General features: G+C 40.9%; 1 protein-coding gene across 6 annotated transcripts in view; it reads left to right on the top strand.

Moving 5' to 3' along the window:
* The first annotated feature begins 288 nt into the window (after positions 1-288).
* The window catches only part of rap1gds1 (RAP1, GTP-GDP dissociation stimulator 1), a 71,157-nt gene continuing 45,164 nt past the window's right edge, over positions 289-26,281 (top strand). For 2 of the 6 annotated variants that reach the window (XM_088924619.1, XM_088924592.1), the window contains exons 1-2: positions 310-731; positions 19,433-19,543. In XM_088924619.1, coding sequence (XP_088780745.1) covers positions 728-731; positions 19,433-19,543 — 115 coding nt within the window. In that variant the 5' untranslated portion in view covers positions 310-727. Of the gene's footprint in view, positions 732-19,432; positions 19,544-26,281 lie in introns of all 6 variants that reach the window. The other 4 variants (XM_088924610.1, XM_088924629.1, XM_088924601.1 and 1 more) reach the window with 4 other exon arrangements.

Below are 26,281 nucleotides of genomic sequence, written 5' to 3'. Positions count from 1 at the left end.
CTGTGCAGAACCTTAGATCGCATTTGTAACGAAAACGAAAAAAATAGGTGCGTGAACAGAAATCAATGAAAATGATGCTGTAAGACCAGATATGACACTAGTAGTGACATGTGAAGTGTCAGTGAAGTTCAACTACTACCTGCAAGGCAGACTTCAAAGACCTCAGCGGTGCAAAGCACTCATAACCCCAAGCCGCGAAGCAGGGCGTGGCGCAGGCGGATGACGCCGCCTTTGTCCAATCAACAGCGGAGCAACTCCCTGCCGTGCAGCCAAGTGGCCAATCAAGAGCAACGCGAGGGGCGGGCTCTCACCCTGTGTTGGAGTCGGTGCTCTCTAAACTGCAACCCGGCTAGAGTAGAAGGAAGTAAATAATTAGATGGGAGGATTGATGTCATTTCAGTGTTTACGAAGATCAGTTTCCCCTGGCAGAATTGCATAACCCGAGTCCATTAACTTTGCGGGGTCCCCGTGTCTTGTGCGTGTAAAGCAGCAGCGATTTCCGCTGGTGTGCGGGACTGTGAAGTGCACTGCTTTGCTTACTGGGGACGCCGCGGTGCGGGTTTAAGGTGGGCCTTGCCCGGATGTCTATGTGACTAAAAATCCCGGCACGGTCATCTCCAGATTAAAAAAAAAATAATAAAACATTTTTTTTACTCAGTCGTCCAAGTCTTCGGCATCATCCGCATCCTAATAGTGTCTGGGACTATCGTGCATTTCACCAGCCGATATGGGTAAGTCCTAAACAAATGATATGTGCTATGCGAAGTTCTAATATAGATCAAGTTCATATTGGTGGGGCATCGCTGAAATACTGTTGGTAGTTCGTCAAGCAGCCAGTCTTAATCTTTTTGAATGTATCGGGCTTCTCTTGCAAGAGATTTACTGCAGCGGGTTGGTGGGGTGACCGTATCTTTTAGCAATTTAACGTTATTCTCTCATATGGCACATCTTGTTATCTAATCATGGTCTTTTCTCTGCCCAACACGAATAAATGCGCACTCACACTGATGGGGCTGGTTTTACATACAGAGTGGACTATATAGGTGAACTGGTCTAGGACAGAGGCTGATTAAAAGGTCTGGGGGCTAGACCATAATATTCATATTCTACATTTGAAACGTTTTGGGGTGATTTATCAATTTCTGTTGCATTGAGATTAATAATGATTTGACTTTTCTATAATTTTATTTTTTGTGTGTTTACTAAACCGTGCAAAGGTGACAATTACGTGTTATACGTGTAGGTTGGTACATACTCCTAATAGCAAACGTTTTGCTTTGAGCCAATCTGGAGTTGGCGTGTCCGGTAATTTGCTATATCAATGTGCAGGCTCCTATGGCAAAGGAACTGCATTTTAATATTTAATATTATTGCGTTACGCAATCCACGTGTGATTATTTTGCACGCGTTTGCCTATGAAAAGGGTTCCTGGCGCGTGCAACTGATTAATGACGGCACTTGACAGAAAACACTTTGTTTATTGTAACAATCTGCATGTGTTTAACAATGTAAGGGCCGATCAACGCCTAATTTGGATACTGCTTTATCATCAAACATCTGTAAAGAGAAGGCAAGGGTTTTTATGACATTATTTCAGGGAAAGGAGAGTTTAGTTATGGTCGTGTTTGACCTGATTCAAATTTATAGTTGCTTTATATTATGGTATGAAGTCTCCTGCTTGGATCAGAAGTATTTAAAACTAGTGTACAGTATGTGGTTTTGAGTGCAGATACATTAAATGAAATGTGACTTGTAAAAGGCATTTTATGCCTTGTTAGAGCACTGCATAATTTTTTTTTCTTAAAAGGATATAATAAAATACTACTGTGTGTCATGTTGTGTGGTTGTGATTGGTTCTGGAAGAAGACAAATCCTTCTGAAAATAAACATTAAACGACTATTAGTGTGATGCCAAGATGTTGAGACACTGTTGCAGTAAACCGGGTCAGATACAAAACCTGATAATGCTTGTGGGCATTTTCTGAAAGTGAAAAAGAAGGTCTGGTTCACCAAACTCCTGCTGATAAAGGAGACTTTGAAGTTGTTATATTTTTGGTTTATTTTTCACAGTCATGGTGCAATGTGTTGATCCTCATTCAAACGTGAAATATTTCTTCCGGATAAATCACCAAAGGGGCCCTTTGGGTACCGAGGTTTCAAATTAATGTTTTTTTTTTCCTCCAAGAGTGTTCATCCTGGTAAAGGACCTTATTTCAAACCACTAGAGCAGGAAGTAACAAAGAAATTCACCCCAGTTGGAGGCAATATTTTGTGTTCATTGTATTTGTCCCTGTTCAGAAAGGACATACTAAACGAGGTACTCAAGATATGACCAATCTTGAGTTTTCTTCGGGTCTGTACAAAAATGCACTGATCTCTTTGTCAGCTTAGTGAAGCACATGGTGGAGCTACATTGAGTGGCTTTGTGGAATAGCTTGCACATAGACAAAATATGAAGCTGTCGTCTGGTTCGGATACAAAAACTGAAAGCACTGGCTCTCAAGTTCTCCTTTCATTATTGAATACTGCATCCAAAAGAAATGGGAATCCATTGCTCCTGCTTCTGGGGACATAATAATAGTCTGTGTTTTTGTGTGCCACCTTTACTGAATAATTTTGTCCTTAGATACTCGGTGCCTTGCGTTGCATTTGAGACTCTCACATTGTCACTCTTCTGGGACCTCATGTAAGTGCTGTGAGTTCTGTTCATTGCGCTCCACCCAGAGTCTTCAAAAGACGTTTGAGAACTTGGAAGAATGGAGAACCTGGCCTGTGAGTTTGGTTCTCCAGGGCACAGAGCCTCCATACACCCGTGGAGGTGTCGAGACCATGTGTGCTATATTGCGCCCTCCACACATCCCCATGCCACCCCCCTGCAACTGAGAGAGATTGTCTTGACTCAAAGATTTTCATTATTCCTGACATCTCTGTACATGATTCATCCAGTACTGCTGTAAGGTGGTTCCGTGATACTATTGCATAATTGATATAGATTGTCTAGGTATAGAACTGCAAGTATCTTAGTAAATTTTCCTTGAAGTTATCATCTAGTTGAGAATTCCTGCGATGCATCCTGGAGAATTGTGAAATGTGAAGGTTTGCTTCAGAAACCTTATCTTTCCCCATGTCCGTGTCAGGTCGATCTTCATTTTCATGGGATGTCCATAAAATCCATTTCTGTTTCCATACATTTTGTCTAACCCCTTCATGCAATTCAGATTCATGGGGGAAGAGGAGCCTATCGAAGGGGCTCAAGGCGGGGTACTCCCTGGGTAGGTCTAGGTTTAGAGTTGGGGTAAACCCACAGACAAGCACGCACTCACACCAGGGCCAGTTTTCACTGAAGCCAGTTAACCTGCCAGCATGTCTTTGTACTTTGGAAGGAAACCCACTTGAACATGGGGTTCTCCACACAATGACACCCGGAGTCCAGAATTGAACCCAGGCCCCCAGTCCTGCGAGGCAGCAATGAGAACCTCTGTGCCACTAGGCCTCCCTTTTACGGGATGTTCTAGTAAATTCTTTAAAAATCTCAGGTGGAAAATGTGACCGTGTTCCTCCTGATGGCAGAGAGACAGTAATATGAAAGGAAGGACAACTGATAACATTTTATTTCTGTCCCCCACCAAACCAGCAGTGAAAACATTTTGTCTTGTGAGTAATGGAGAATTATACGTGAAACTTGATTTGCAGTGTAGTTTGTCTGTGGTGATTAAGTAGGAAAAAGCTCATGGTGGACACGGAGGCAGATCACAGGACCTTTTGTTCTGTCTTGACTCTTTGGTATGTACCCAGAAGGTTCAGTTTGACTCAAAAACCTTTTTTGTGGCTTCAGTGTTTATTTTCAAAAGTTCACATGATCATAGTTTTAACTATGCAGTTATGTACAGCCTTGAGAGCTTCTGAAGCTGTTAAGGGAGCTTTCTGGACTGGAGGTATTGTGCTTATCTGTCTCATTTGAAAGCTGAAGTCATAGTTCAGGAGTGGTCCTCTTTTGATCTATTGCGTTCAAAGCTGAAAACAAACAAATGTATGTTTTTGTTCTGTTGCCGACCTGACATGACTAGACTGCTCATGTTCTCCAGGCACAATTAGTCATGATTTACATGAGTCAAAGGTTAAAAATTAAAGACCAGCGCCTTTAATACAAACTATGCAAAATGAGGGAAACAGAGGATCATGAAGTTCATAATCCCAGATGTATTATAGTAATAATAATAATAATAATAATCAGAATTACAATAATATTGCTATGACAAATAACTTCTCTACAAAAACACTCATGGGTGGACAGATGTTTTCATGCGTGGTTTACCGTTGTTAATTTGTTTATGCGGCAGGGCGGTAATTATTGTCATAAGATTAGTTGACACAGATTTTTATTTGGTTTTCCCTTAGAAGTGATGGGGGCGGGTGCTAATTACTTTGATAGTGGGTCAGACTATTTTAGATTTAACAAAGTGACCTACTGCAAAGGGACAAAGTAATGTGATGGAGGCAGATATATCTGATATTCCTAAATATAAAATGTGGTCCGTTGCCAAGAAGTGAAATATAGGGCTGGAGCACAAAAAAAGTATAGGTATGGGAGACAGAGTGAAATATTATTGAAAGCAGGAAGACTAACCATTAGAGAGGTCATTTAAAACCCTAGAGCGGTTTACAAGGACTGCTTAATAATGTGTAAGGATACGGAGTATAAGTTTTGCAGGAGTATAGCAGAATGGTATTTGTCTGTTTTTGAACTAAGGTACAAGCCTTTTAGAAACTGCACAAAGCTAAGCACATTTAGTGTGTATGCGGATGTGCTTTCTGCTTATTGCCACGAAAGCACCCTGTGGTCTGATGAGTCCCACAGCAAACTGCTTCCGAAGCATCAGCTAAAATGCCTAAAAAAGACCAAAAAGGAGGGGCTTGCGAGTTCAGAGCATCTGTCCTGAAGCAGGATGGCATGTCAGTCTGTGGTTGGGCCTAATTTAAATGGGCAGTGACTGGAAACCTCAGCGTGATTAAAGGAAAGCTAAATGCAGCAAATTACTATGGGATATCGCTGAAGGAAAGGATGCGTAATGGCTACAGACTCATCGGGAGGCGCTTCGCGGTTGAGCATGGTGACGGTGTGCCGAGTGCAGCCGGGTCAGGTCAATCCGAAGAAGAGAAAAGGGACTGTGGCTCAAGGTTGGTAGTGACCTGACCTGAACCCAGCTGCAATGTAATGGCTGCGCCCACCTGTCTGAGGGTACTTGGATGTGCTGGAATAGCCGAACAGAAGAGTATTCCGTGGCATGGACGACAACACTTTATCCAGATCTGCAAATGCAGAAAACTTTTACTAAACGCAACACCACTAAGTGTTGATTGTGTGAATGCTTCTCTTCTTGGATAAGTGGTTGAAAGTTTTTGCTCTTGTAGGAATAATATTTTGCATTTTAATATGATTTTTTTTTGTACCTGAACCCTGCGTGCTTTATGCCCCAAGGGTGCGAATCTGTACTGTATCTCTCCACTTTGATCTCAATCAGCAGGAATCACCGTGTGCTCGGTCCTGTGCAACCTCTTTGTTTTTCCCAGCTCTTTGTTTTGCTGAGCTGCTGCCCTAGGTGTCCCACTGGAGTCTGTCTCGCGCTTTGTGCATGGGGTCATAAATACCAGCCGCACAGGTGGGGGGTGTCTTGAAAGGCGAACTGAAGGAAACTCGGATTAAAGAAACGCCAGCGGAGTGCAGGAAATGAAAGCCGTGCAGCTAATTAGGGGAAGAACAGGGCTGCCGAAATTTATTTTCCTCCCTAGAAGAAGAGAATTATTTTTTAAAAAGTCTAGGTCAGTGCCCCTTAATTGTATTTGCTGCCGCACAGAAAGCCAGACACAGGAGACTTGTTTTGTTTTTTTTTTCATTTTATGTTTTCTGCAGAAGTTGCTCATTATCTGTGTATAGCTGTGACCCTTGCAGTGCTCTCAGCACCACGTTTTGCCAGAAAAGAATTCCACTCAATTGAAGCCTTTGACAGCCAGGACTGAAATAACCGGATTTTGTTCCTTCTGCGAGAGATCTAACCTCCCGTTGGTGAGGGGACGTGTGAGTGACATTCCACTGTGAATGTCAGGCCTAAAAGTGGTTTCATCTGAACACATGGCCTCACCACAGGAGCAGCTGCATGTGGTCACTGTGATGTAGGAGTATGTCACAGCTTGGAAAAGTATGCTTAGTCCAGCAGTGAAGAGGTCTGCAGAAGCATTAGACCTGATGATATTAACCTCTGCAGTGCAGTTTTGTTAAAAAAAAAAATCTTGCTATATAAATTAGATTTCAGCCCCTTTTGCGCAGTGGGTGTTTTTGTTTTGTGTAGATTATGAATTGTAATTTGCATTTATGGAAATGCTTCATTATATCTCATGTACTGCCATTTGATCACACCACTGCCTATTGCCTCTTGTTTTCTTTTGCCGTTTGAATCGCACACTTTTTTGAACCTGAAACTCTCTTGATTGCAGATACTGTCCCTGTTCTTTCTAACTCGTTGAATAACAGCAGAGACCAAGTGGTGGTCAGTGTCGGAAATTTGTGCCCTAGATAATGCAGAATTCTGCACTGTTCAGCAGTAGCCCTGTGATTTTTTTTTCTTGATGTGTTTGTAGGTTATAATATAGACCTATTTTGTATATCTTGTTCTCTAGGTTATAATATATCTTCAGGTGGGTAGCTGCGTCAGCATGCGTAGGCTGCAAAAGAACAAGTAATAGGTTTATTCCATGCTGAAAAAAAGAAGAGAGAAAAAACACAAAGTTTCGGCCGTGGAGCCTTCTTCACTTCTTCACCTGATGAAGAGAACAAGATATATTATAGGAACAAGTAATAGGTTTATTCCATGCTGAAAAAAAGAAGGCTGAAGAAGGCTCCACGGCCGAAACGTGTTTTTTCTCTCTTCTTTTTTTTAGCATGGAATAAACCTATTACTTGTTCCTATAATATATCTTGTTCTCTTCATCATTGTCTTTCTTGCACTTCTTTCTAGTACATATGGTAATAATGTATTGCTTCGTTTTGTGAGGAAGCTTCAATTGCAACGTGCACAGCGAACTTAGAATCCTCTGAAGTGGTTTCCAGCACTGTACTGTATATGAGTGTTCACTCTTGTATACAGATTGTATTGAAAATATTCTTTAGTAAAACGATCAGCTGGGTTCTACAGCAGATCTGGTTCTTTTAGTGATGCAAATTAGAGTAGAAAAATACAGGGTGTCTGGCTGATCACAGTGCAATATAGTGGGTGTTGCACATCACAAAATCTTTTGGATTGGAACAGTTGCAACAAGGCTGAAGTGTCGATGCAATATTAGAAAATATGGATACAAAAGAGAACATATTCTTCAAATTATATATGAATAATGGCTTATTTGCAAAATTTGCAAGTCTTACCAGATACGGTATTATATTGATATGCTGCCAATGTTATTGGTTGTCAGGCAACCCATCAGAATGTGCCACACTCTGTGTGCCTCAAAGCCTACATGAGTGTGGGCAGTATTACCATTGTAGGGCTTTTAATATGTGGTGAACACAATGGCTCCTGGGAAGGAAATCTCAAGAAGAGCACAGAAATTTAAGTTTTAGCTAATGAAGTGTAACAGAGCAGCTGTCGCTTTGAGCGATTCATTCTTGTGGGTTTAGGTGTCTGGAAACCATTAAGGTTATGCTATTAAGGGATTTAAGGAGAAAATTGGAGCAGGCATTTTGCACACTGGTTTTGTGCAGCTGTTTGCACATAGGTGCAAGAGAGAATTGTACAGCAGCTGATACTGGTTAGGTTTCTCCAATATCGTGGTTCAGTCAATCCCCTGGCTACGAACAGTCTCTTTAAGGTTAGAATGATCTCTTGGGAGAAAGACTTTGCTGATATCTCCCCTAGTGCTCAGTAAAGGTCTGTGGGTGTTACTGAAGGCTGGGAGTCCAGTCCTTGAGGGGACGTGACTTTACTCTTTAGCATGGAGAAACCTTGGGTTGTACAGTCTCCTGGGGAAGAAAGGTCATGGGTCATCCAGAACGCCACACTTGAAGTTCACTTCACAGGGAAACCACAAGTGGCAGGCTGTGACAAGAGAAAGGTTGCCATGGCGCTTGTTCCAGTGATGAACTGTCTACCATGTGAAGGCTTTTCCTGTTGATGGATTGGAGCCCAAGTTCACGTTTTACCCAGTCCTGTCTGTAAGGAGGTTTGTAAAACTTGTGCTGTTCATAATAGTCCAGATTCCCCAAAGGTGTTGGGCCATTCCCCAGTGTATATTCCCTATGTGATAGATGACAGTCCAGTTAGAGGTCTGAAGAATAATCTTTCTGCGAGTACAGGTTTTCTTCTAAAACGGCAAGATGCAGTGTAGCACAAAATGGTTGCAGTGGCTGTGTGGCTGCTTGGAAGACTCGGCCTTATCTTTTTTTTCTTTTTAAGTCCCATCCTTCACTAAGGTCCATGAAGTTTAGATTGACCATAAAATAAAACGTGCAGAGCTCTGCCTTACTTTGCTTATCAGCAGTTTAGCTAAATGATGAAGTGTAGGGCCTAGATTTGGCAATGTCAGGGGACATTCCTGGGCAAAACTAAAATCAGGCCTTATCCTGCAAGGCTGGAACAGCTGCACAGGGAAGAAGAGGGTTGTGTGATGCCGAAAAGATAAGTTACTAAATCTGCGAGGAGTGACAGTCAGTGCCAGTCATAACTGTCAAAACTGCTGCTCCTTAATTTTTCACATCAGGCCAGAGAGGCTTCTTTGTGCTTCCTTGGAATGGCAGCTGTTTCAGAAAGCCAGCACTGGGAAAACAAACCTGAGCAGCTGTCAGGGCGGGGGTCGGGGATGGAGGCCTGCGCAGCGCAGTGACAGGTGAGTTACGGTGGCCTAAATCGATGAAGTGGACACGATAGGAGTTTCACTTTCACTTTGTGGGCATGTGTTGCTTGTGAACAGAGGACTGGCACTTGGTTTAATTTGTTCGATGGTCTGAAAGTTTTGTTCTAGAGAACCATTTTTTTGTCACAGAAGTCGAAAAGTGGCAAGTGTCATTTGTAGCAGGCAGGTTGTAATCAAAAGCGTACAAATTAGTTTACAGACTGTAGAAGGATTAGACAGGAACAGGTGCAGTTAGAACTTTTTCTCTTTTGTTCATTGTTGTTTCAGTGGAAATAAAGTGAATTTGCTTGAAGAACATGCTTTTGTTTTATCATGATTACTGCACTGTGGATGGGACATGGAACCTTTATTTAGTCTATATTACTGACCTTCCTGTGCTCAGAACTATTTAAATAACATTGTTCCTCGATATCTAATGATTTGTAATAAATGTCATTTATTTCAAGACTTATTTGAAGTTACAGTATTTAGAACAGGTTCACTACAGATGCTGTCTCTAGGAGGGCCTTTTTGAAAGTCTCAGCCTGCAGATTTTGTTTGTTCTGAGGAAAAGCAGGTGTTGTTGACTGTCCTCCTTGAATGTAAGCACATTCAGTTCTCTCTCACCTCAGAGCTTTAGATTCCAGCCATGACTTGCGCTATTGCCTTGAGATTCCTAGGATTTGTCTACAGCTCACTGAATATTTCAAGACCTTTTATTTATTATGGAGTGGGCTTAGTCTGGCTTTAGCTGAGGATTGCTTTGTATATATTTTTTTGTATAAAAGACACACTTCGCATGTTGTGTTGGATATGACTGGTGAATTCACAGTCTGTACCGAAGAGACTTTTGTTTTTGCTTTCTGTCCTTGAGGGATCTTCCCCAGATTGCACTTCTAATCCAGAAGGAAGGTTTATATTCTAGCTTTGCATCTATAGTTCTGTAGTTGCAAGAATGAGGGTTATGTCTGGAGTAAAGAATAGAGCAGACCTAAGATGAAGAACTTGGGTGTTTGTATGTTTTACCCTTCATTTCTTGAAGTTTAGCTACATTTTGTCTTGTCTTATGTAAACCTTTTTACTGCACTACATAATTATTGATAGTCTCATGGGTTGATAATCTTGTAAATCTTCATTAATTTGTAGATAAGAGATTTAAGGAAATTAATAATACTGTCTATATTTCTTCCTGTAGTTATAGTGGTCTAACCGTGCAGGAGCACAGTTAGTAATAGCACCCATCTGACTTTGTTTTAAGCTTGCGGATATTTCTGGTAATGAATCTAAAAGGACAGAGGAAGTTAATTTATAGAAAAAGGGCATCCAGTATCAATGTCTCTCTGGATTTCATATTTGCTGAACCTTTCATGAGAGTAATTCTGGAAGGTGAATATAGAGCAACATTACTGCTCTCAAACTTCTTTATACCCCTTGCTGTATCTTTCTAAAGAAAGATCTGCTTTTTTGGTGAAGTCCTAGAATTTAGTTTTTTGATTGAAGTTCTCAGAGGACTTAATGTCGGGAGTCTTTCAGTTTGGAAGCAAGTTGTTTCTTCAGCAGCTGAGAGAAACATCAGATTGTCAGTGGAACTCGACGATGTGCCTGGTTGTACCAGGCATAATACCTTACATAAAATATAAGTTAATTTTAAAGACTCATCGTAAGGAAGACAGTTGATGAATTTAACAATTGCAGACAACTTCGTTAAACATTTTTCTGGACTTCTCAAAAATCAAAAAGCATAGTACTGGTAGGCTATGTTATACAGTTAGTCACCCCCACTGTATGATGTTTTGCACTGACGTTGTTGATGAATTGATGAGGAACTCGACAGAAAAATTGTCATTGTTTTTCAAGGCACCCAAATTGTCAATGAAGGTGGGTTTTTTTTCAGGAAATGAAAAAAACATTGTGAAAATCAAAATCTTATATTTTTCTTCTTGTAGTGCTTTTCTTATGAGGGAAACTTTCTGCAAATATATTGTTTTGCGGTAAGTGACTTTCTGGTCCCTAACCCCTACATATATCAGGGACCTCCTGTAGAAAAGCAACTAGAAAACGCTCTGTGCTTGCACACGGTATGTGACCTGTACAGTGGCTACATTTTATCTGCTCCCTGCTGGAAGAGTCTAGCTCTTCTATAGATCTCTATTTCCAGAAACTGCATGTTTCTGAAAAAAAAAAAGTTTAGGTTGGAGAAAACAAATGTGGGTTAATGAATGTTTTTCTCACAGTGGCTCTGTGGAGGTGGGGTGAAGGCTGTGTGAAGAGATATCACTGCCACTGCTGCAGGCTGCTAAAAACAGGAGGAGGAAGGCTACCCTGACTACCGTGCCTACTGCACTGTTACAGATCCCCACTGAGTTGTTTCCCTCTCATATCTGGCGAAATTGCCACACTGATTGGATGTCACTTGGTACAGAAAGCCACATGACAGTAAAGATGTGCCGTTGTGTTATGTCACCATGACTGCCATTGTGGTCAGCTTTCTGGTTTGTCAGTTTGAACCATGATTAAGTCGCATGTTTATAGTGAGAGGGATATTCTTGTACATCATATAACAAATAAATGTAACATCCAGGAGGATGCTGCACATTGGTGGTGGTGGAGGGGAGTCCCCATTACCTGTAAAGCGCTTTGAGTGGAGTGTCCAGAAGTGTAAGCAATTATTAATTATAATTATTATTATCTTAGATTGCCTTGCAGCGCAGGTGCCCCGGGTTGAATTTCTGAGTTATCCAGGTGGTTTGTATTTTCTCCCTGTGTTCGCGTGCCTTTCCTCCCACAGTTCAAAGACATACTGTACTGGTGAGTTTATTGGCTTATGGGAGAACGGCCCAGATGTGAGACTGTGTTTGTGTCTGTGCGTCTGCCCTATAATGGACTGGCATCCCGTACAGGGTGTATCCTGCTGTTGCTTGCCAGGATAGGCTCTTGCTCCCCGATAGGATATGGATGAGTCGATAATATAATAAATATCTCAAATTCCCTTTAAGATTTTAGGTTAGGATAAAATGTGACCTTTAACCATGTCGTTTAGTCTTTGCTTGTTGCATCTGATGCATCTGTAACAATAAAAAAGTGCATATTCTTGCAGAAAGTGGAATAACAGGAATATTTATCTATTTAAAACCCTCTGAAGAACACCAAGGCTGGTCAAGAGTGCACACTTTCGTTTTAAGTCCTAAGTTCTCAGCATCTAATAGTGATGATAACACTGTGATTAGGGTTAATATTCTTATTTTTTCATCGTTGACTCGATTCATGATATGAGTGATACTGCAAAACGGAACCAGGTTTCTAAAGAGCAAAGAGTTTAAAGCCCACTTGATGTGCACTCAGGAGAGCTTGCAGTGGTAAGTGGTATACAGCAATCGATCCTTGGCATATGTCCCTCTGGACGTCTCTGCTGCTTTTGAAATGGATGCACCCATCTTTGCTTCACTTAGGGCCGACGGTGTACTGAAAAGCACTAGATCAGATTCTTGCTTGCACCTCACTAAAACAGTGTGAGAGCTATCTCTTTCCTGTTTAGCGATACTCTACACAAGCATTCAACCTCTACCGCCAATGTGCAGCACCCATGTGGATGATGTGACCGCAGACATAGTGCACCAGTACTCTCACCGTACCCCAGCTATCAGTGGGAAGGAGAACTGAGTGATGAAGCCAGATGGGGATTATTAGGAGACCATGATTGGTAAAGGCCAGGGGGAAATTTGGCCTGCACACCAGGATAACACTTACTCTTTGCAGGAAACACCCTGAGATTTTTAATGACCACAGTGAGTCAGTTTTATTTCTCATCCGAAGGACAGAATCTTTAGTACAGTGTCCCCATCAATATAATGTATACAGACCTCAGGGTGAGCACTCGCCTACTGGTCCCACTAACACCTCTTCCAGCAGCAGCCTTAGCTTTCCCAGGAGGTCTCCCATCCAGGTACTGACCAGACTCACACCTGCTTAGTTCCAGTGGGCTGCCAGTTGTGAGTTGCAGGGTGATGTACAGTAGCTCCTGGCTATCCGTGTAATGCTCAACTGAAAATGAGCATTATCAATTGATATTGTGGAAATTCTGAAGCAGTTCCCTTGAGGAACTCCCCCCTCCTACTGCTTTTGAACTTTGGAAGAGACTGAGATAGGAACCTTTTCAGGCACAGTTCGGTTCCACTGTGTTTGAGTACTGAGTTTAATTTCTCACTTCTCAGATGGCTGTCAGCAGAAAGGAGTTATTCCGTAAAAAGCACCATAGCGAGTGAAAGATTGATAACTCTGTCCAGAGAAAACGTCTAGCAAGGAGAGAAGCTGAGTCAGGATAGCTGGAATCGGGGAAATAGCCTGGTTTTTGATGAGAGCACCAGTTGTTCTGCAAAAAATAGCAAATTTTCAAGTACCAAGATTTTTAACTTAATAACTTACAAAATGTTACATATTTAACTTTGAAGTCTAATCAACCAATAACAGGTTATATAGCACATGACTTGTACAAATTCTACTTTACATGAAACTGCTGTAACGTTTTAAAAAATCAGTCTTATAATTTTACGGTTATGTAAATGATAATTAAAGGCAACGTAGTGCTTCCATAAATACCCCCTCCCTAAAATAACTTGAGCTGTTTAATTCATGAACATTTTTATTTTCTACAATCTATTTAATCAATTAAAGATTTTGTTTTTTGCAAAGTATTCATTATATTGCACAATACCGTAAACTGTGTATTCAATAGCATAGGAAGCTACTATGATCCGTCAATAAGTATGAAGCTTAAATAGTAAGGGTACATACCTGTTAAGACTGAAATCTGCTTTTAGTGAAATATATCTTAAGGAACAGCTTCCAGAACCAAACTCCATTCTTGAAAGAAGCCATGTATCATGGTCTGTCATGAAATATCAATGAGCCATAATTATCCTAAATTATTTATTCAGTATCTAAAATTTACACTGTCCATTTTTCTTAAAAGTTTCTCTGATGCTCGGTATAATTTCACAAAGTATTTAGTTTTCTCAGCCTACGTTAAAAAAAGAAGACTTCGGGGATGATATTTTGATGGAGCAGTTAGTGTGACAGATAATTAAAACTGCCGCAGTAACTTACAACTGTGGCCAAGGCCTGAGAAATTAGTTATTTGGGCCTGTATTGTCAGTGTTTCAGGTTTTCGGGGATATGAACCTTTATTCCTGAGGAATCACAATATTATAGCAACATAAATGATTACTGGATTGTGTGCTCAAGGTCGGAAGATGTAGTAGAAGCTCTCGTCTTTTGTTCCATGTTTGTGCATCTCACTTAATGCCCTGACAGGGGTGATTCATTGGCATTTGAGACATACAAGTACTACACTTGAAGTCTCTGAGGATGAGAGCACTGTTTTTGTAACTGCAGGGGTTGTTTTACTAGACTGCCGGAGTCTTCTAAAATTCATATGTGCATTAGTCATAGGGATTAGTGCAGTCTGCAGACTGAAGCTTTTCTGGGAGAAACCAATACAGCACTTCTTACGTGGTCTAGGAAAACTAGCCCTCTTGGTATCACTGTTGGCGTCACATTGTGACAGACAGAGGGTCATCGTTTTTGGTTTCAAACAAAGTTTTGCACGGCCTGTCATGGTGAATATTAGCAAAGAGTGAGTAGTGTACTACTACATTCTGTACTACTTCTGTACTACGTAGTGTTCTACGTTCTGGCACAGCTGCTCTGCTGTTTAAGGGCTGATCTTGAGGGGGAAAAAAAGGAGTGGTGTATTTGAAATGGGCTGAGGAAGGATTCATTCCAAGCTGTCTTATTAACAGCCCACTTCTTCTTCACTTCCATTATGGCTTATCAGCATTGTTTTTTCTGTCCCCACCACCTCATTTCTATAAAAAGAAGGCTTTGGCCTCTTTGCATTGTCATTTAAAGGGAATTGCGGCATTTTACTTTCTGTGTTTTGCACATATTGGAATGTTATGTGTTAAGATTCACTTCCAAAAAGCTATTGAGCCACATACGCTGCTGGTAGTTTTTCTTGTTATACTATATTTTAATGCTACACCGTGTCATTATTCCCTGTGCTCACTGCGTCTCACTGCTGGAAAGGGCTTTTCTTATCATTTCGGTTTAAACCCACAGTATGTGTGTTGGGGTTAAAAAAAAACCTCGGCTTATGTGGGGAAAGTACAGAGCTTTGATATAAAATCTGTTGGCTGCTGTAAGTAAAATGTGGCAGGTTGTTTATGAGCAGACCTTTTCAAGAGCACTCTTCGTGAGGAGAAAAGCCATTAAGCCTACCATTTAGTTTCAGCTGAAATTAGTGAGGATGGAAGATCCGTTACATTTTTACAACCAGCTCTTCCAAGTGAGGTGTATTGTAAGATACAACATGTTATAAAGTGGAGATGAAGCAAAGTAAGCTGTTTTTTTAACGCAATGGATATTTCCCCAGGGTTCTATCAAGAAAACCTGCCTGCTATTAACAATTGTTCCAGTCTCTGTTCCCCTTATCTGTGAGCGAGGCATATTTCTGAACTGGAACAAAAGCATCATACCTCAGGTACATCAAAGGCAACAGCATTAGCTTAATGCTGCTTGCCTGTAATTAAGGTCCTCAGATTTGCCTGTCAGGTTTTGATTTTGCATTATCAGTGCGGGCCAGCACAGTATTCCTGAATTCAATAACTGTTCTTCACGGAGAGGTTACCTCTTTTGCAGCTGTTGGCTGCATCCAACTGCAATATTCTATTCTGCTTCCTTTCTTTTCAGTCGGATTGCATTATTGCCAAGGGGCCTCAATATACAAAAAGCTCAGGAATCCAGCAACTTTCCCGTGCAAAGAGAAAGGTCATCGTTATGTCATCATGGAAGTCGTCAAAGCACAAGTATCAAAGGCTGATATTAATTTGCTTTGCTGTTTTTTTGTAGTTGCACTCAGAGGATTGTTGTTTTTATCTGCAATCACAAATTATTTTTCTATGGTCTCCCCCCCCCCCATAAATATGAAATCGCCAGCAGTCAACACAATTATCCAGTGTAATTATCCCATTGACACAGATGGGATGATCACCATGGCTCTGTGTTGCCTTCCGTGCTGTGACCCACACTGCAACACCGTCCTAGTTGTTCTTGAGTCAAGACGTCACGTGGCTTTTTACTGAAGACTCTCCAAGATTAAGACCCTACATATCGAAAGGAGGACCCCGACTAGCTTTGTTGGTAGAGCACGAGACTCATAGCCTCAGGGTAGTGGGTTCGTGTACCACGTAGGGTACCAGGTCCTCCATGTTGGAGGTTGGGCACAAGGCTAACAACCCTGTCCCGTAAAAAAAACTAACGTTACGTTAACAGCAACAGGATGCTGGGAGGCATAACGGGCAAACATCCATCCATCCATCCATCCATCCATCCATATCGAAAGGAGTCTCCACCGCTTGGGGAATCCTAGTGAAATTCCCCAGACTCCAAACCAGCTACAGCAAGGGTATTTAGTGAGGTCCCAGGATTTGATAAGTGTAGTTCCATGCAGTTGGGTTGGTAAGGAGTCAACACACCCTGCATATCAAAAAGACCACCTTTGTGCATTTGCTGTGTTGGAGCAACATCTTGGGTGGCTTTGCTGGGTTGACCAAAGTCCTCTTTTTGAATCAAGGTTTTGGGGGAATCAGCAAGATGGGTGCAGACATACAGGAGAAACGATTGTGGCACCCAGCAGACCAGTCGTGGTCTGGAATTTCACTGCACCAGTCCTGGGACACGTGTTGTGCTTCCTTCCTATTTGACGACATTTCAGCATGACCAACACGTGATCTCATGCAGTTTCCATATAACACCGGCTTTCTTGTGAGATAAGAGGGTGGCAGGTATGCTGTGGAAGGCCTACTCTCCAGACCTGAGTCCTTTTTAATATTTTTGGAATAAGCTACGATGACACGTGGCATCTAGAGCTCAGAGACTCTGTAAATTGGCTCATGTTTGTCGAGCCACTACGCGTGGAATAGTACAGATCCCCTCAAGAGAACATTTGGAATGTAGGGCAAAAATCAATTTTAGATGTACAGCTTACATGGCTTCCAGATGTGACAACATGCTCTCCTAGTCTGTAACTTTTTTCAGTAGATACCATGTTGCTGACAAACGTTAATTAGCATAATTAATTTACCTATTTCATATCTGTTTAATGGAATATCATTTCACCCGCTACGAAAAAGTTGCTTACATTAGTGTTACTTAACTTAAAGCCTGTGCTAATCCTTAGTTTGTGGTCAACCAAAATTAAATGGTTGTTGCTGTATGTTTTCCATGACACTAATTTGTTTTCCATATACACCATGAGCTTTCAACACATAATTAAACGGCTTTTAATGTGCATAATTGTTAGAAGACAGTAATAATAGTTTTAGACCAATATTTATAACACACACTATATTGAGAGTGCAGTTAGTTTCTAGTGCGTTAAGTGCTAGTTCTTGAAATAGAATATTTTTTACCAGAGGTTTTAAATTTCTTCAGAGGTTTACGCAACTTTGTTGTTGGTTGCTAATAATGCTCCACAAATTCTTTTTTTTTTTCCCAAATAACCCAAAGAGTCAGCACTAAGCTCAATTGCCATTAATGTCCAAGGAACCCTGGCTGCACCTGATACTGCAGGCATGTCCTGAATTGACTTGGTTGCTGCTTCTCAGAGTTTTGCATACCTGAATCAAGTCCCCACGTTGTCATCTGTATTCCAAGCAAAAAACATCAAATTCTTTCCTCTGTCCATGTAATGTGGCACTTCTCCTTCATATGGCCTCTAACAGCAATTTGTCTCTTGTAACATGGTGACTAAAACTGAACACAGTAGTCAAAGTGAGTGTAACTAATCCATTGTTTTTATTTAGCGTTTGTTCCTTTGATTTTAAGCCAATATTAAGGATACTGAACAGTTTCACACTGTAATTCCATAAATGTATAATTATTGCCAGTCACACTAATGTAAAATGTGAATTTGCTTGTTTCTACCAAGAAAACACAAGCAGTGGCACTTTTTAGTTTTGTTTATTGTCCATGAAACACTCAACAAACGCAGACCCCAGTAAAAAATATTGCATTGCAGTATCGGGTAACACCCTTCCGAGCATCAGTAACAGCCTGATCATTGTTATTGCCTGGACATCACCATCACCTGCTGTTCGCCGGCCTACAGCTTCTAAACAGAGGCGAAGCATTCAGCTCTTCTGCAAATACAGCAAGGTGTGGTCAGTCTGGCGTTCAGCCGGCTGATTCCTGGTGCTAAGTCAGGTTCAATTTCAGAGACAAGGCAGGCCAGTCCATGTCAGGATCCCCGACTTCCCGCAGACACACTGCCATTCGCTCACTGAAAGTTAGTCTGTGGCCTTGATTCAGGAGCACAATTATTGAGCTCACGTTTTCCAGGTAGTGCTGGCCTGTAATATTTGCTTCTGAACACAATACTTTCTGGAGGATTTCTGAGAAATGAAATTCTGAGATTCCCAAATAATTAATACTGTAAGTTATACATTTAAGAAAAGGGTTTTAAGCTTTCTTTCAAATTTCAGAAATCAGTGGTCAGTTGACATTAGTTTTAATGCTTGTGAGTCATGGCATTCACCACACAAAGTATTTTGAACATTTGTTGCCAATTAAATGTGTTTTGTGGCTCATTTCAGGAAGAACTTCCAGCCTGCTGTTTGTGGTGTTAGGTGATTATTTTGTAGGTAGTAAGAGCAGGAATGTAGCTATAGTAGTTCAACCCCCTGGGTAACCTGCATTGCATTGTAAGAAAAACCATATGAAATTAGTACCGTACTGTGAATTTTGTTATGCTGTTCTATACTGTCTTTTTTTGTTATGGGTTCCTTGACGCAGTTGCTAAAGGCTCCAGTGAACAAGCCAGGCGTGTTTGTCAGTGCTTCAACGTTCATTACAGGGTTCTGCAGGTTATTGGTCAAACAGGGAGGCCATATGTACCACAGTGAGGACCTCTGTGGATTTCTATCCATCCATCCCGAACCCTGGTATCCATGGTGACAACTGACCACTTGCGAGCAGCTGCACGACCTGTGTCTGAAACTGCAGTGGTCATGCTCTAAGGCGTTCTAAGCTTCCTTATTTATTGACCTTCTTGTTACTTCAGTGGCTTTGGGGTTGGAGCTGCCTTCCTATAGTCCCGAGTTAATGTAAAAATGGTTTCCTCCCTCGTGAAACTCTTAACACCGATATCAAGTGTGTCAATTTAATTCACAGAGTGAAAAATCTTGCACTACAAAAGGGATAACTTTATTAATCTTCCTTACATTTCTCAACTTGGCAATACATGCCTGTTGCCATGGTGCTGCCTGTTTGTTTGTAGTTGCCGAAGAAAAGTGCACCGAGGAGCTGCCTCGCTGAAGGTTAACTAGCCGTTTGGCTTTTGCCGTTTTTGGCTTTTGTGACTGACAGATTTGTCAACCTTTAAGCACTTGCCACGCGTGCTGGAGTCGCTGCTTCTTTACCTTTTTAGCGTCAGGGCTTTGAAGTTGCTGCAACATCAACGGCGGCTCTGACATCTCTCTGTTTTATGTCATCCAAGCAGATAACTTCTGTGAAGCCCTGAGGAAGCTGAAGCTAACAGAAGCTGACAGCACAGTGGACAGTTTGGAGGGATGCCTGGACTGCCTGCTTAAAGCATTGGCTCATAATAGTAAGTCTGACTTGTCAACCGTATGAGGACAGATCGGCAGCACTGCAGAGTCTGCGCTGAGGTCATTCCTCTTGGTAGGTGAGGTGTTTGCCTGCTGCTGTGGGAGTGCAGTGCTTTGGTGTTTATGTACCTCTCATTCTCTCCTTTGCACAGATTTCCTGCTTTTTTAATGTCCAGATTTCTGATTTTTCCGATTCGCCGATGATAACATGACAATGTTGGTCAAAAAATGTACAAAAAAATGTTGACAATATATTGAATAGTCCTTCCTTGAGTTATTTAGAATTTTTTTTTTGCCAGTAATTTTCTCTGTATGGGGTTTCAGAATTGTTGAAGAACATAGTTTGTTTCCACATATAAAAGTTCATGTGGGTTATTTTTAGAATAATTAAAAAGCCCCTCAGAGTCTCTGATCATGCGAGAATATAATTTCACAGGAGAATGAAAAACCTATTATTTCAAATGTTCCTCCTTGTCTAGCTCTGGGTTTCATGTCATGGCTGTTATGGTATAATTTGTTCCGTGTGTTACATTTTCATGATGTATTTTCATCCCTGATTTTTTTGTTTTGTTTTGTTTTGTTTTTCATGAAACTATTTCCTAATGCAATTGCTTCGGGAACCTACAGACTTTGGGAGAAAGAACATTTCTTCTCCAGATAGCAGTCTAGTTTAAATCCAATTTAAAATCCCCAAGAGCTGTTATACTCCATAAAAAACCATTCTACTAAAGAGCAGCATGTCTTCCATGTTTTCGTAATGCTGTGCAGCTGCAACTGTTTAAAATATCAAACGACTCTTCCAGTGATTACATTTTATATTGGGATTAAAATCTCTGAGGTACACCTGGAAACATCTAGTGGTGATCTTGAAATCGTCTACCTACAGATCCCTATAGCTGACGTTTTGCAAGAAACCCACTCACACTTCATTCAATAATTAGTTTTATCTCTACTGTATCTACCTGCGATTCAATCTGCGTTTGATTTCTCCCCATAACAGAAGGCAGATGTCAATTGCTTTAAATTTGATTACACCTAAGTGATCCTCTCCGCCCCAGCCATCATTATTTCATTAGAAAACACTAATGGTAAATGTTTCCTAGGTACAACATAGACACTGCAATGTCTATGTTAGTTGAAGTGCAGCCAAAACATATTAGGACTGCAACAGCTGTTAGAGTAGTTGACAGGTAACAGTCAATTAGGGGAAAAAGCTTATGATGTGGCTTAGTGTTTTACTAATGGAGATTTAGCCTGTTATCCTGTTGCATTGATCTCATGCCCCCTTGTCTCCTGGTTGCATGTTCAGTTTGTTACAGTTACAGTTTAGCACCAACTAGTGTGATGTGAGCTGACAGACGTCATTCTCTTATTCCTCTGCTGATACAGTATATACTGTAGAGTGCCGAGTCTAAAGCCTCTCCTCTTTCCCCCCTCAAGCAAAAGTCTGTAAAAGCTCTCTAGGGTACCCATATGAGCCAGGATCCCGATGGACTTTTTTCAGTGGCAAATCCATACTCCTGTCCATGATCAGAGATGCCACCAGATCAGCAGCTTATTCCCATGTTAAGCACTGACACATGAGATCTAGTGGTCCAACATCCTTTGAATGAAAGGACGCCCAGTATCACATTTTTGGCCACGGTGACCCTAGTTTTTTCAGGTTTCTGGGTTTCCAGATTGTGTCTGCAGTCGTTGTGGTTTTATTTTAAGTTTTAAGTCCACCATAATTTTTTTTTGGGGGGGTGTATGATACTAATTGGCAGACCGTTAGCTTAAACATGCTTCCTTTTAGTCCTGCCTTCGTTAGATCATATCCTGTCCCCATCACAGCCAGAGCCCTTTGTCACTCTCGCCTTCCTGGCTGCTGTGTCTCCGGAGAGGGATTTCTTCTTTGAGCTTTAGATGAAATAAGTAAGTTCACTTCGCTCGTTCCTGACCTGTTCAAGGTCAGAGTGACAAAGCCCCCCCCCCCCGTCAAGCTCGATTGCATGTCACGCACTTCTGTTATTTAATTTATGACATGCCCACTCTTGGGGCTGCTGTGCGTGGCCTCACTGTGTACTTAGAGGCCTTGGATAAATAAGAGCATTGTGGGGGTTGTGTGCCTGGTGCCTCCCACTCATTCTCTCTCCACATTACTCTGCCTCCCAGGGAAGGCAGCACATATCCATTCCTATATTTCACTGCCGGGTGACAGGTAGCTGTGAGTCACAGCATCATAATGAGCAGTTTCCGCATGCTGAATGAGGTGTAATTCATAGGGAGGTTGTAATTGCCCGAGTGAAGCAAGAAGGGGATTTCAGATTTCAGGGAAAAGGCGATCACACAGATGCGAAGAGTCTGATGGGGGGGGAAATAACCTTGAGTAATTATTACAAGGAAGGAATTTGACATGATTATTGATCTTTTGGGGTCCTGTTGAAGAGTAGTTTTCAAAAGTTAGTTTACAGGTCAGTTTGTTCCTGCAGTATATGGGTGTTTGATTTATGTAACGCTGACTTCAACAACAATTTGAACCGGGACCAGAGTCTCTCTCAACCAACCTCTTAACATTAAAATTGTGAAACTGTGTGTATTCTCTTACTAATTCAACCAACAGGCCAATGTGAAAGTGCTGTACAAGATTGTTTAACATTAAGGTTGATTTTCATTGTTTTCTTTCAGATTCATGAAAATTATCTATCTTGTTCCTTCACACCATGAAGGATCACACCATCATCACCATCACCCTAAATCACTACAGATATTTTCCTCATAGTCTTACGTCTGTCTTCTTTGTGATGTTGTTGCTCAGCCTGTTTTTCTTATTACTGTATATCAAGCCACCTTGATTTTTCTCTGTACCACCCAGAACATATCAGAGTACTCGGGCATTTTGAAACTTATTGATGAGACACCAAAGCCTTTGTAAAATATGTACTTCAACCTCTCATTTTCTTTTATTGAGCTTTGAGACTTTTATGAAGCCATGACAGAAAATGAACCATTTTTATGTGTGTATAGTTTATTGAATCCCAGGGATAAGTTGGTGGTTATAGAGAATTCTGCTCTATAATAAGAGCAGATTTAAAACATTTAAAACATGCTGTTCTTAGTTTGAATCAAAGTTCACAACAGCCTGTTTGTTCTCTCACGAAATGTAGGTGTGATCCTAATGGGAGGAATTCACTGTCTTGTAAAAGAGCTCCATCTGCTCGGCTACTAGACAGGTTTGGCAGTTGGCACACACTTCCAAGGACAGTATCCTTGGCACCGCTTGTTTATAGGAAATGTGTTTAGGGAATGCTTTCAGTAAAGCTACAGGGAGAAAAAAAAAGATTACACTTTTGGGAATGATGGGTTTTGGTACAGAGTAATCAAGTACCTCTGCTCTATTGTTCTTTAGAGATGCTGAATAAGGATTGTAAATGAGAAGAAGCCATTTGGCCCAAATTCCTTAATGTTTAAAATTTTTTTTTGGTAGTCTTTTAGAGAGTCTCAAAAAGGGTTGGAGATTAATGTTGATATCTGCCCAAAATGTGCGGTGATAGTTGCATTTAATGGCCGAATAACCAAAATGTATAATATACTCAGAAGACAAAAAATTGTGACATTGATGAGTGTAAGTTTAATTACTTAAACTTGAAAATCCAGTCATGTATCTTTACTGAGTCTTATTAAAAAAACTAGACATTGTACAACTTCTGTAATGACTTAACCTTTTCATTCATTTAGTGCTTAAATAGGTATAGTACTAGAAAATAGGATGAAATTTGCAAAACCCACTTGCCAGGAGTTGTCTGATACAGTATGTAATTACCAAAACAAGACTGCTGCTTGTTACGATTTTCACAGAACACAAGCAACGTGGATCACGCAGACACTTTAGAGATGCTTACCTACTGTTGTTCACCATCACCACTTGATTACAGCACCTTGATATATAACACACCTCATAATTATGAACAAGGAACCTGAGATCCCAGCTACAGTACATCCATCCATTTTCTGACCACTTTATCCATTTCAGGGTCACAGGAAAGCTAGAGCCTGTCTCAGCAAGGCGCAAGGCAGGATACACCCTGGAAAGGACGCTAGTCTTATCACAGGGCACACACTGAAACTCACACACACAGAATCAATTTGCCCAGAAGTGTTTTAACCTATGTCTTTAAACTATGGGAAGAAACCAGAGCAGCTGGGGGAAACCCATGTGAACACAATACAAACTTCACGCAGATAGCACCCCAGGTCATGAATTGAGCCCAACACTGCGAAGCAGCAAGCAATGCTAACCATCGTGCTGCCCATCCCAACTATAGTGTTGTAAAAATAAACCTACAAGACAAATGGTAACTACACAGATGGTAATCGCCTCAAAATGTCCGAATTGAACATGGAGTGTTGGAGCATCACCCGCCGTGGGAAAGGTGTGCTTTTGATGTGCAACATTAAGGTTACAGATCCCTTTCCACAATTCTGTGCTTAAAATCTTTAAATCCCTCCTGTGTATATAGCCAACATATTCTCAGTTCCTTATTTCTTTGTTGAGCCCAAACTAAACTGTTGGGTTGACTGTTATTTGCCAATACGTGTTCAACTTCTATAATGGTGAGGGTCTCCATATCAGTACTATAGGAACATTGAATTACTGGACCCAGAATTTTCTCCCTTTCAGAATCTCTCTGGTGGTATAGTGTGGCGAAGGTGAAATCTTAAGTTGCTCCTTTTCAACGTTAATACTACATTTTGGAATTGTGTCTCAGATTCTGTCCGAGTTAATAGCAATGAAGCTGGAAGTGAAGCGCAAAAGGCATCAGGCATCTTACTTCACACAGGACTGCTGTTGTTTCTGTGACTGCAACAGCGCATGAACAAAGCTGGTCTCAAACAGCTTCTCCAACGTCTGGCGTGGGAGTGAGGAGAAAAGAGCAATTTACATTGAAAAGCAAATTCCTGTGCTCTTTCTTCCCCCCATGTCGGCTTTTCTGTCACTTCATTTGAGGTGGGAAGTGCAGAGCCAAGCCATCATGTAATACCAGCAGACAAGTTTGGTTTGCTATGGCAGCTCAGAGAGCTTTCATGTGATGCACATCTTCTTTTCTTGTACTTGGTGAGGCACTTTTTTGGTTATTTGCATATATGCATAAACATATGGTTTAAAATAGAAAGTGTTACCCCTTTGGCAACTGATTTAAGCAGGGCTACTTGGCCACCAGCCACAAACCCTTCACAGGTTCTCCAGCATAACAGCAAAACCAGAGTATTTGGGTAACATATGACAATGAAACTTGCACATTTTCAGGATGTGTGTAAAAAGAAGCCACATTGTTTTGTAAATTGACTTTTAGTGCAATTTAGTAACAAAATCTTTGTCTAATCATCCTTTCTCAAATCCAGCCAAGTCCACAGGGGAACATATTTTGCTCCAATAGCCCCTGGGAATGAAAACCTCTTCAGCCTTGCAGATCTGAGAAACAGTCATGCACATCTCTACTTCACCTGTACTCCTTCATGTTTGAATAAAAAAGTATTTTGTGCAGGGATCTTTATTTTACCGAAATTGGTATCCAGGGAGTCAGTATTGTACATTGGAACAGCAATAGGTAATCTCGCAAAACACCTAACAGCATATGCAGTAGGTTATAAATGGGGGGGAAAAGGGGAAATTGAGAATAATTGATATCTTTTCCAGTTCCAGGATAGGTTTGAGGTCACGGAAATTGTTTGGTAGCTTATTAAAGTGGATTATTAATTCCAGATTGAAGAAAAGCAAAGTGAAGTTTCTTATTTTATTTAAAGTAAGAGGAGAGATTTAAATATAATCATTTAGGCATATTTTTCATTCTCTTCTCTTCGTTCTGGCATAAAGAATTCTCCATGTCTGTTTTCCTATAGCTGTGCCACAGAAATTCATAAAATAGTGCTGTCATAATCTAAAATGTGATGCATATTTACCAACACCAGAGAAAGACGGTTTCCTAAAATAATTGACTTTATTTTTGCCCAGGCTGGCTTGTTTTTATTTGGTGAATGTTTTGTGCATTATTCTCAAAAGAAATTGCAGGAAAAACCAAAACTCATAATTAAGGAAAATTATTCATTCTGTTGTATTCATTTCGGAAATCAAGTAAACTGTAGAATGGGAATCGGAGACCTTTCTCTGTAGAGAAACAAGCCTAGTCAATTTTACTCCTCCCTATTTTTGGATCCCCTCTCAACAGACTGTAGGTAGTAGTTAAAATGGGAAAACCCCTTTGCCTCAAAACAAAATTCTCCCATACCAACTTTCAGTGGTAGTTGTTTAAATAGATATGCTCATCAGTTTCTGTCAGTGTGTTGTGCAGTAACTGACATTACTGCCATTTTTCCAGTTCATTCTCTTGGCTTTAGTAGAGTAGCAAAGAAAGCTACATTATAATCACAGGACCAGTCAGCCTTCTCAAATCCCCAAAAATGGCAAATACTATAACAATCTAAGTCAAAACAATGGACATGATGGTACCCCGTAAACTGCAACAGAGATACAGTATAGAATTGTAATTGTGACCAGATTTGATAAAATACTGCTAAAATCAGCTGACAAGGATGCTAATTGTTGGTAATGTAATAAGAACTTAAGAAAGGGTCACAAACAATGAGGCTATTGTGCCCATCCAGCACATTTGGTTGCTATTAGCAAATTGATACGATGATCTTATTCATCTGCTTCTTGAGAGAAGCCAGGGTATTGGCCACTATGTGGCTGGGTAGCT

Source organism: Atractosteus spatula, chromosome 1 (assembly GCF_055471065.1).
Source record: "Atractosteus spatula isolate fAtrSpa1 chromosome 1, fAtrSpa1.hap1, whole genome shotgun sequence".
Lineage (NCBI taxonomy): Eukaryota > Metazoa > Chordata > Actinopteri > Semionotiformes > Lepisosteidae > Atractosteus > Atractosteus spatula.
The sequence above is the reverse complement of the archived record's forward strand: the minus strand, read 5'-3'. Positions and strand labels throughout refer to the sequence as shown.